Source organism: Manis javanica, chromosome 6 (genome assembly GCF_040802235.1).
Source record: "Manis javanica isolate MJ-LG chromosome 6, MJ_LKY, whole genome shotgun sequence".
Taxonomy (NCBI): Eukaryota; Metazoa; Chordata; class Mammalia; order Pholidota; family Manidae; genus Manis; species Manis javanica.
Window position 1 is genome coordinate 4,131,703 of NC_133161.1, and position 11,788 is coordinate 4,143,490.

At 40.9% G+C, this 11,788-nt stretch overlaps 1 protein-coding gene across 15 annotated transcripts in view; it reads right to left on the reverse strand.

Moving 5' to 3' along the window:
* ACTR3B (actin related protein 3B) overlaps positions 1-11,368 on the reverse strand; it is an 86,435-nt gene extending 75,067 nt beyond the window's left edge. For 5 of the 15 annotated variants that reach the window (XM_073238164.1, XM_073238162.1, XM_073238175.1 and 2 more), the window contains exon 1: positions 11,150-11,304. In XM_073238164.1, the coding sequence (XP_073094265.1) occupies positions 11,150-11,193 (44 nt within the window). In that variant the 5' untranslated portion in view covers positions 11,194-11,304. Of the gene's footprint in view, positions 1-2,688; positions 2,790-10,707; positions 10,729-11,149 lie in introns of those variants that run through there. The other 10 variants (XM_073238168.1, XM_073238166.1, XM_073238165.1 and 7 more) reach the window with 9 other exon arrangements.
* Between the last annotated feature and the right edge of the window lie 420 nt (positions 11,369-11,788).

Below are 11,788 nucleotides of genomic sequence, written 5' to 3' on the forward strand. Positions count from 1 at the left end.
TTGTTCCCATATCTTAATGATAGTTTCTTAATAATACACTCTCCACACAGCACATTGTAAATCAACATACAATCAAATTCTGCAAACATTCCTTGGCTTTCTGTATAGAAAAGAGTAGTCTCTGTTTATAGGACACAGAGTTCAATACGTTAAAAAATTTATATATTATTTTACCTAAATTTTATATTATGCATTTCTCTTTCTACTGGCAGCATTTTTTGTTCTACATTTAGTAAATGTAAGATTATGATTTATGACTTCTTTATGGATCTTGAGCATTACAAAGTGAACTCTGACTTCCAGGTTAAAACAGTGGACCCAACATGTCTAATTTCACTCTGTCCTGAAGCCCCAAGAAAACCAAGCAAAATGGTTTTTTAAAGATATAATAAATTGCAACAGGGAGAAAAGAGGAGGAAACACAGTAAAAGTTTGGCTCTGGACAGATGAGGGTCAGTGACAAATGGCTTTGGAGGTGTAAGAAAAGCTACAGAAGCAAAGCTGAGAATCAGCCCACCACACACACCCCGATCCTTAAAGGCTCCAGAACTGGTAGCTGCACAGGTAGACACTGATGGGACTGGGACTGAAGGGCCTGGGTGAGATCCCCTCCGCTGCCCTGCCCTGCTGGGCAACTGCTCCTCCCTGGACCCATCATTCTTTGGAAGATGACTCTCTGAAGAGTGTAAAGTAAAGGGTCTTTCTTTGTGTAAGATAAATTCCAGCCGAAATAAGCAGGCGACGAGAGGCAACAAAGGGCCAGGCAGTTTATTTGAGCGCAGTTCCCGGGTGATGTTCCTCGGTGTGAAACACAGGCCAGGGAAGTCACACTCAGCAGGGCAGACAGCCAGTTTTTAAAGAAGGCAGGGGGAGGCAGAGCTCAGATTTACAGCGGCACGAGGATTGGCCAGCCTAAGGCACATTTTTCAGGTTGGGAGGAGGCAGCAGCCGGGGACTTTGGCACATCGTCAGTGTCCGACGTGCTCCCCCCTCCCCCCAGTGCCTTCAACCTTACATTTTGGACTCAACGTCAACTGGCAGGGAATCGTTTTGAAAATGAAGTGATTACTTGACTGAATACACAATAAAAGCTGGCGTCTAAGACACCCTCTACCCTATTCAGCTCTCAGAACACTTGAACCCAGACCTGACCTTCCAAGCAGAAGATCAGAAGTATATTCTCTGGGAAAACTGATCAAGCAAGAGGAAGGATCTAAAGACCTTAATACCAGAGATTCCCCAACATCCTGCCTACACCACCCTCAATGAAGCTCCAAAGCAGTAAGCCAAATCCATTCAAGGGTCCAATAAGCTTTTTAATTTTCTAACTTTTAATCATGACCAGGCAGCCAGAAATGATCAACATCTGAGGAAAGCCTCTACCATGAAAGATAGAGATGAAAACATTTAAATCAAAAAATCAACTTGGAGGAAACAGAAAGTATACAGGGAGAAGAACCCTACCAACACTATCACCCAAAAAAAAAAAAAAACTATTATCAACACTGTATGAGAAGATATTCCTGCAAGAGACTATAAAAGAACATTCAGAAAACAAAAAAAGCTCTTGAAAATTAAAAATACAGAGAAAAAATTAAAAGAACAGGGTTAGATGGATGGAGCTAGAGGGTATTATGCTCAGTGAAATAAGTCAGGCAGAGAAAGACAAATACCAAATCATTTCCCTCATTTGTGGAGTATAACAACAAAGCAGAACTGAAGGACCAAACAGCAGCAGACCCACAGACTCCAAGGGACTAGTGGCTACCAAAGGGGAGGGGTGGGGGAGGGGACTGAGGGGTATCATGATTGGTGCACATGGTGTGTGTGGGGTCACAGGGAAGACAGTGTAGCACAGAGAAGACAAGTAGGGACTCTGTGGCATCTTACTACACTGATGGACAGTGACTGCAATGGGATATGGGGCAGGGGGGACTCAATAAGAACCACATTGTTTTTCTTGTGAAACCTCGGTAAGTGTGTCAGTGATACCTTAAAAACAGAAGTACAAAAAAAACAGAATGATGGAAAACAAGAGAGAAAAATAAAGTCAGAGACATAACCCAAGAATTCAATATATGAATAACAGGAATTCCCAGAAAAAGAACACACATGCACACGCACAAAGGAAAGCAAGAAATAATTTTTAAAAAATAATTAAGATAATTACGCAGAATTCAAACACACAAGTTTTCAAATTGGAGGAGCTTGCAAAATGGCCAGCACAATGGAAGAAAAAAAGACCTACTTCAAGGCACATTATTGTGAAATTTCAGAAACCAGTGACAGAAAATCCTGCAAGCTTCCAGAAAGCGGAGTGGAGAAGCCCAAGTCATTCACAAAGACTTCAGACTTCTCAGCAGCAAAACCAGAAGCAAGAAAACAAAGAACTGGTGTCTTAAAAAGTCTGAAGGAAAATTATTTCCAACCCTGATCACTATACCCAAACATCAACCAAATGAGGAATTAGAGAAAAAACATTTCAGACAAGCAAAGAACAAGAACAATTCACCTCCCACACATCCTTTCTCAGAACCTACTGGAGGACGCCCTATTCCAAAACAAAGGAGAAAATCAAAGACGTGGAATACAGAAAACACAGGAGAGAGGCTCAGAACCCCCAGAGTGATGGTGGAAGGATGACAAACGTGCAGAGGAGGTGCCTTTTTACCCGACACAGCTACTTACTTCCTGGAGGACCACCGGCTCAAGGGAGGAACAGGAGGCAATGCGACTGTGGAAACAGACTCAATCCAAGAGAAGGACACAGGAAATACTTCCAAGGTTACAGGGGAGGGAGGTCCCAGACTGGCAGGCCCAAAAAGCAGTGGGCCCAGAGAGAAAGGCAGAGGCCTGCCAAAAGGACACCTCCAAAAACAAATGGACTCAAAGATTCTTTAATGTGATTAACCTTATGAAAAATTGTACTGTGGGGCTGGCTACTTTAAAATATGGAAAATAATTAGCAAAGGTTACAAAGTAAACAAAACAAATGATGTAATCATTAACTTTAGTAAAAACAAAACTGAAAAAAAAGAACTATGGTGCACATCAATGAATTAGTAAGTATATTTGCATAGACATAATAATGCAACACTGATCGCAGATTTAACTGGAAAATGTACTCCATTGGGAGAACAGGGAGGGAGAAACGGGAAGGCTGTGTAAGAGAATTAAATCATCAGCTAACAACAGCAAATCAGTAGATAATGAGAAAAACTGATGATCGCATCAAAAGATACATGTTCGTATATTATTTAGAAATATGGAAACCCATAAATGCCAGAAGACAGAATTAAAAGTTGAAAATAGTAGTTTCTGGGGGAGGACAGGGAATAGGAAGAGCAGAGCCCTGGGTATTTTTACATAAGCCTTCGAGCACCATTTGCCTGGTTTAATTAGGGTGCATATTACCTTGTTTAAATGAGTCAAAAATAAACAACTAAATGAACCACTTGCTTCATTTAAAGCTTTTTGCATGCACTTAATACTGCCTTCTTTTAGTTTTCATTTGTTTGCCCTATTTTTTACTGTTCTTTTACTTTCTGACTTTTTACTGTTCTTACTACTTTACTTTTTTAGTCCAGAGAGAGGAAATCCCAGGGCAAAATACCTCTAAAAACCGAAAACAGTCAAAGGGAGAAATAAAGTTTAAAATCTGTTTAATGCTTACAAAACTGCAGTCCGGCCCTTCTCTCTCTCCTGCTCAAGCAGCAGCAAAACCAGCCCTCCTCACCTCTCAGGTTCAGAGAAGCCCTCTGTGGCCCAGGTAATTACGCACTGATATGGAGATGAACTTCTCCACCCCTGAGGAAAGATGCAAATGTACTAAGACCATACTTCTTTCCCCCTCTGAACACCTGCTGATATGCAGATGTACCAAAGCCAGGCGAGATATTCTGGACACGTTACAGGTTTACCCACACTGACAAAGTACCTAAAACCACTGAAAAGAGGACACTCACGGTGCCAAGGCGGTAACTGTGGTGCAGACACAAACTGCTAATATGCAGACTCAACAAGGCAGCAGTAATCTTCATAAAGCAAGGAGAGATAAACAAGAAATACACTAATGATAGGAGACTTACACTCTTCTCAGGCCAAGAGGAGAGTAAGTAGACAAAAAAGTAAACTGGGAGACCTGAGTAACACCCTCAGTAAGGTGGCTCATAAAGATACATGCTGAACTCTGAGCACACTAACAGAGAACACACCTTTCCAGGTACATATAAAACATTCACAAAATTGGCTATACCTTAGTTCATGAAGTCCAAAGAGTACAAATAAAGCAGTGCTCTCTGACCATAAGTAATAAAATTAGACATCAAATTTTTTAAAAAGGTCCTTTCACCTGAAAACTTTAAAACATGCAACACAGAAATATTAAAAGGGAAATTCAAAACAAAACAACAGAAATTCTTGAAAATTATATGAAAAAAATATCTAAATCTAAGGGATACATAAAGCCAAAAATGTAGCAGCCAAAATTCTGTATTATTAAACACCTTTCCCATATAAAGGAAAAAAATAAGTTATTTTATTATATCCAACTGCAAAAAAACAACCGAATAAAGGAAAGCAGAAAGGAAAAGTTTAAAAAGGCAGAATAAATCAGTCAAAAGCCAAAAAATAGTAGAACCAGTAAGTAAACCCCAAAATTTGTCCTTTGAAAAAAGATCCACAAAACAGACAAGTCACAGGTAAACCACCGGGAGTAAAGGATGAAAGCAAAAATACATAAAACTGAGTGAGAAAGAGAAAAACAACCATAAAAACAGAATTTTTTTAAAAATCATGATGTTATTATATTCACACGTTTGAAAAATCTAGAAGAAGTATATTTTTTTTGACAAATACAGCACACCAAAATTATCCCACTACAGACATAAAGTCTAACAGGCTTATAAGAAACAGGGAGAGTGGCAGAACTCTGCCCAAGAGAAGGCACTAAACCCAGACAGTGTCATTGGGGAATTCCACTAAGACCTTAATATTCAGATAATCCCAATACTATTTAAACTATTCCAAAGACCAGAAAAGAAAGGAAAACTTGTTACTCTGTTTTATGAAGACTGTAACACCAATCCTAAAACCTGACAAAGATTGTACCAAAACCTAACTACAAATCAGTCACACTTTTATTGATGCAAAAATCTGACCAAAATAATAACAATCAGAATCTACTAACACATTAAAAAATAATGCATCTTGATCAAGTGGGGATTATTCCAGAATACAAGAGTGGTTCGATATTAAGAAATCCATTCACATAATCCATCATATTAACTAGCTAAGAAAGGAAACAACATGTTCAACTTATGATAGAGATATCTGACATCTAACACCCATTCATGTTATAAACATTCCAAAAAAAGAAACTGACAGAGATACTTAATCTGACACATATATGTATACATAGCTATACATGTTTGTATATATGCACGTGTATGTATGTACATAAACACACACATACACACAGAGCAGCCCAAAGGCCAGCATATTACTTATTTCAGAAATGCCAGCAGCTACCCCACCAAAGTAATTAACAAAAGAATAATGCTAACTCCACTCCTATTTAACATTATTTTTAATGGTCACTGCAGTTTGTCAAAAAAAAAAAGGCAATTATAAGAGCCCCTAGGAATCGAAAGAAAGAGGTAAAACAATCTATTTGCTAATAACAAGACTTTGTATCTGAAAAATCTGAAAATCAAGGTAAAAATTCACATCAACCTAACAGCATTTTGTAAAGTAGCAGATTATAAAAGTAACACACAAAAATTAGTAGTCTTAACTTAAGAAAACCAGAAAATATAATGAAAGGGAAGACGTTATTTATGATAACAAGAAAATTGCATACCTAGGTGTAAACTTAACAAACTTAACAAGAAATGTACCTGAGGTGAACACAACATTCCTAAAAGACACAAAATCGACTTGAACTAATGGCAAGGTATACCACGTTCAGTGACAGGAAGACTCACCATCATGAAGATGATGGTCCTCGTTAAATTAACTTACAAGTTTAATACGATCCAAATAACATTTTCCTCTGGAACTAGAGAAGCTGATTATAATGTTCATTTGGAGTAACAAGCAAGAATAGATGGGAAACCTTAAAAAACGACTGGGATGGGCAGGAGGAGCCAACTCCATCACATATGAAATCATCCTAAAGCCTCAGTAATAAACATCCCGTGGTGCTGGTGTACAAAGGGAAAGATTAATCTAACACATAACAAAACCTAGAAATAAACACAATTGCATAGAAAAATTTAGTACATGACAAAGCAGCATCTCCAAGCATTGGGTTTTTTCCATAAATGATATTAAGATAAACGAGAAAGCAAAAAGGAAAAAAGACAGAAGTGGCTCCAACTATGCCCTTTCCTCTTACAATATCCCAAGATACATTCCAAATGGATTAGAGATTTAAATGAAAAAATGAAACCATTTTTAAAACCCCACATAATCTGAGAATGGAAAAAAAATTTTCTTAATTATGACTCAAAGTCCAGGAACAATGAGAAAAAGAAGTAAATCTGATTAGTTTTTAAAACATCTTTGCATGACAAAAGACAAACGATACACAGGGAAAATGTATTTGCAACTTATATCATAAAGGGTTAATACCCTATGTGCAGAAAAGAGCTAAGAGTTCTAGGACCACAATCCTTAGAAAGACCTGCTTACAAGCATGGCCTTTGGCTGGCATCTGGGAACTTAGATTTCAGGAAGTCTCCCACCATTCCCTAAATGATGAGAGGGACTCATCGTGCCTAAACCACGCAAAATATAGTTTATGCTGAACCCCTGCTTCCCTTCCAGGGCCCTAGAATTTTGGTATGTGCTACACAGAAGGTGCCATGACCAGCTCTAGTAAGCACATTGGATGTCGAGTCTCTAATGGGCTTCCCTGGCTGTGCTGTCACACTAGGTACCGATTAAGCACATTTGTGTGATTCCATTGAAGGAGGACTCTGGATATTTGCTCTGGTTTCCTCCAGACTCCACCTCATGTGTTTTGTACCTTAGATGTTTCTGCTTTGTATTTTTTCACGAGTTGTGTTCCTAGCAAATCACTGAACCTGGGGGTGGTCTCTGGGACCTCCAACACACTCCAATATATGAAGAGTTTCTAAAAATAAAGAAGCATATGACCAAAAACCCACAGAAAAATAGGTTAGAGAAATTAAGAGACAAAACAGAAATGCAAATGCCTCTTAAACATGAGATGTTCATCTTACTGCATAATAAAAGAAACTCAAATTAAAACTGTAAAAAGATACCATTTCTTACCTTCTAGATTAGTAAAAATCAAAATATTTGACAATATACTCTGTTAAGAGTCCGTGAGAAGATATAAACACTCTCAGACATTGCTGGTGAGGATACCACACAACTGGGATTTGACAGTGTCTGACAAAATTACATATGCAGTTACCCTTTGACCCAGAAATCCCACTTCTAGAAATCTATCCCAAAGATATTCAGCAAAAAATACAAAAAGATGCATGCATGCATGCACAAGGCTATCACTGCTGTCTTTTGATTACAGTAAAATGCTCCAAAAATGATGGGGCCAGGTCTAAATAACACCAGAAACAGCATGAATGGGTTTCTGTTGGCCATACTGGAATAATTTAAACTTCAAAACATAAAGTACTAATAACCCACGGAATACACCAAGAATGACATAATGAGTTATAACCCTTTGAATAAAATAATAACCCGTATAGATGAAAAACAAATAGATGAGGTCTACGAAAAGGTACATCCTTATAGTAAAATGTTAACTAATAAATATACACACGGAGTTTTTTTTTTTAATCACAATTTTCCAAACAACATTCTACAATTAGGTCAAGAACCACCAAAAGATACTAAAATTAATGGGTGAAAGTTTAAGGGATAAGGATATTTACATAATCTCAAAACACCTCTCCACAAAATGACATTACAAAGGGGAAAACCATTAACTGTACAGTGGACAAATCAGTGGACATCGCCCTATTCTAAAGCCAAGTGAACTTCAAGAATGACGCATATCACCACCTAAGCCTTCTTTCTAATAGCATGAATAAATCCTAAGGGTCTAATGTTTAGCACAGTGATTATAATTAATAATTCTGTATCATATATTTGAAACTTGCTAAGAGATCTTACTTGTTCTCACCACAAAAAAGAAATGTAATTATGTGATGTGATAGAGGTATGAGCTATTACTATGGTGATAATCATTTTGCAATATAGAAATGTTTCAAATCAACACTGTTGTACATCTTAAACTTATACAAGGTCATGATCAATTACACCTCAATAAAGGAGAGGGGAGTGTTCTAATGGGACTGCACTATGAAATGTCACTGCCGTGGTAGTCCTGACAAAAGTGAATACCCTGTAGCTATCACAGAGCAATACCAGAGAAGCCTACATGGCAAACCAGCATTACACATGACAACTGGCTGCCAAAAGGGTGAATGTCTTTAGAGACAGAAAAAGGCTAAGGAATTGGTCCAGTTAAATGAGACTTAAAAGAGGTGATGACAACCACACACAGTGTACGGTGCTGGATGAGGAAGGGGGTGAGAGTCCACAAGACAGACATAAATGGGACTGTTCATGTGAATCCAGAATGCACATAATACTCTTGCATAAACATTTGTTTTGATTTTATTCATCAGTCTGTGATTATCCAAGAGAAGGTCCTTGTTCTCAGAAAGTACACATTGAAGCATTTCAGTAAAAAAAGCACAATATCAGCAAGTTAACCTACTCTCAGTTCAGAAAAAGTGATACAAACAGCTAAGCAGAGAATGAGAAGAGCAACTGTCAACAGTTGCCCCAAGTGGATGAAGCACACATAGTAGTTTTTTGGTACTCTTCTTGCAGCTTTTCCATAGATGTGAAATTTTTTCAAAATAAGCTTAAAAAATGCAAAATATTCATTTAAAATGTTAAGAGACATGAGACTAGTATCTGTGGAATATCTTCTGAAAACTGTGCAGCCTCACAATTCCTTTAGATAATTTATCTTTGGATCAAGCCCACCCCTTGTTCCCTATTTTCCTGGCCCCCAACACACTTGCAGTTGAGACGGTCTCAAGGTTTATCACAAGAGGACGCTTGGCCACCAAGATGAAATCTATATGCGATAAAAATCACTGATTCGTACACTATCTGCTAAATCATTAATGTGCACTGTGTATAGCACAAGGTGAATTTTCTTTTAGAATCTTCTTATAAAACGCCTTTTCACCTTAGAAACAGGCACTTCTCTTCCTGATGATGAGAATTGTGTAACTGACGATGGCTCTCTCATAATTGTGTCAGACAGGAAGACTAAGGCCAAATGTGAAGCCTGACTACAGGCAACCACTGGGCCCATGCTTTTCCTTGATACTGGTTATTTCCATGTGCACTCTACCTCTTTTTAGCTTATTTTGAGGTAAAAGTTAATTCAAAAACAATTTTAGCTCTCTGGGAAATATAAGAACTATTAATATGCTTAAATCAACGTAGACTCTTGCAGGCTGCTCCCTCTGGCCACACACTGGGCACTGGGAACTCATGACAGAGCCAGCCGGTCCCATGACAGACAATGTCCACGTGAAACCCACCAGAAAGGTGCCCTGACACTGTTCTCATGTCTGAACATCAAAGCCTACAACAGAATGAAGACAGCAGCACGATCTGGGGCCATAAAATGACTGTATTGATGATGTAGCTCCAAGTGAGCAAAGTTACACTTATCACTTAGCTCAAAAGGTCAATATCGAGCACCATGTCTTAGATACTTATAGCAGGAGTGACAAGTAAGGTCCCCAGCTTACTAATATTAAAGGTATGACAAACTGGGGGCTTTATCCTCTTGCCTCTATCAAGAAGCGCTTTACATTTCAATAGTTTTACAAAACCAAAAATACAAAAGCAAAAACCTCACACGCAGGTGTGGCAATTAAATATGTTTACCTGTTGCCTTCACTCTGACACAACCAGACCTCAGACGGGCATGGGGTGAACCCTGAGACTGGGGGGGTTTGGGGGTGGATGCATAAGGAGTCAACGACGGGAGAGGTGGGGTTATGTTAATACCAATTTTGATTTTTGCCTTGTGTTTTGAGGAGCAAAACATCTTCCAAAACAAAGAACCACTAAACTTGCGGTGCTGCATATATTTCAAAAAGAACTCGCACAAGCCAAGAGGCAGCTTTTTCCTGCCTAAAACTACAGCAATAGGGCGATCAGTCCGAGACGGACTGTAGCAAATTAAAGACACTCCCACAAGGTTGTCAAGGAAACCAAACCAAGTGCATTTTTCTTCAGAAAAGCACCAAGGCTAAGATGAACATGCCGTGGAAGATTTTGTGACAAAAATTATTAAAAGCCCGTGTTGAAAAATCTTTTAAGAGGCTAAATTTACTTCCAGGCTATTTTATTAAGTACTTCATCTATAACGCAAGCAGGCAAGCCTGAATTTCCAAATCACTGGCTAGATGGATTCACTAAGTACCTTCCCCAAATCAGCGAACCTTGGGCCACTGTAAGTACAAGAAATATCCGAAAGTCTCTTTCGCATGTTTTAACATCAAAAGAAACAATCACACCGAAAAAGTAAAGAGGCTTTCCCAAATTTAGACTTTTTCAAAATGGAGTCTTTTTAACATCATTTCTTTAAGCGAATAGGCAAGTCTACGCAAACTAGACCTTAGCCTGGGCGACCCGTTCCGCACCGGCAGAGCAGAGCGAGCTGCAAATAAGGCGTCAGGTCGGCAGATCGACGTGAAACCTCCCCAAGTAAGCGGCAAGGAACTGCCGGCGAGGAGAAAAGACATGAACTTGGGGGGCTGGAACGAGGGTCCGTTTGGGGAATGTCGGAAGGTAGAGGCTCGGGCAGGTGGGGAGAGGCAGGTAACGTCAGAGGGTGTGCAGCTCCCTCCCCGAAAGCCGGCGGACCCCGCGGAGGCGGGGCGAGCTGCCCCCGCGACCCTCCCCTTCCAGGAACCGGCCTGGGCGCGCGGGAGGGCGGGGCGCACAGGTGGCCGGCCCTGCGGGCCGGCGGCGCGGCCTCAGGTGAGGCGCGGCGGGGCGGGCAGGTGCTCGCGCCGGGGCGGGGCGGGCCGCGGCGGGGTGGTGCCGGAGCTCTTACCCGGTGCCGCAGTCCACCACGCAGGGAGGCAGGGAGCCAGCCATGCTCGGCCCGCGGACCGCCAGGGAGACCCGCCGTCCGCTCGCCGCGCCGCCCGCTCGCGGGAACCTCCGTAGCGCCGCCGCGGGAGCCCGGATGCTCGGCGGCCGCCCACGTGATGCCGCTCCGGGCCGGCCAATCCCGGCTCGGGCACGCTCCGCCCCCGGCGCCATGTTTAGTGCTGGCGGCGAAGCCTCCACGCTCGGACCTGCGCCCTGGCTACTGCTGAGGTTGAGGCTATTTTAAACTGACTTCGCGTGAACTTGACCCGGTTTCCTAGGCCTGGCTCTTTCTCATCCTCTAAGTCTCTGCTCGAAAGTCACCTCAGGAAGTTGTCAACTAATCACCCTAGCTTGGTCCCCTCCTCGCACCTTGTTCTCCATCTCAACAGACTATTGCTGTTATTTACAACATTTCGATCGAATTTTATATTTATTTGCGGCCCCTCCTCTCCACCCCCACAGTGGGCCACAGGCTCCGCTAGGATAGGGCTCACGTCTGTCGTACCATTTAAGAGTGGGTGCTTAGCACAGTACTTGGTGCATACATGGAAGCACCCAAATGTTTGTTGAATGCATAACCTTCACCATAAAGACAAAA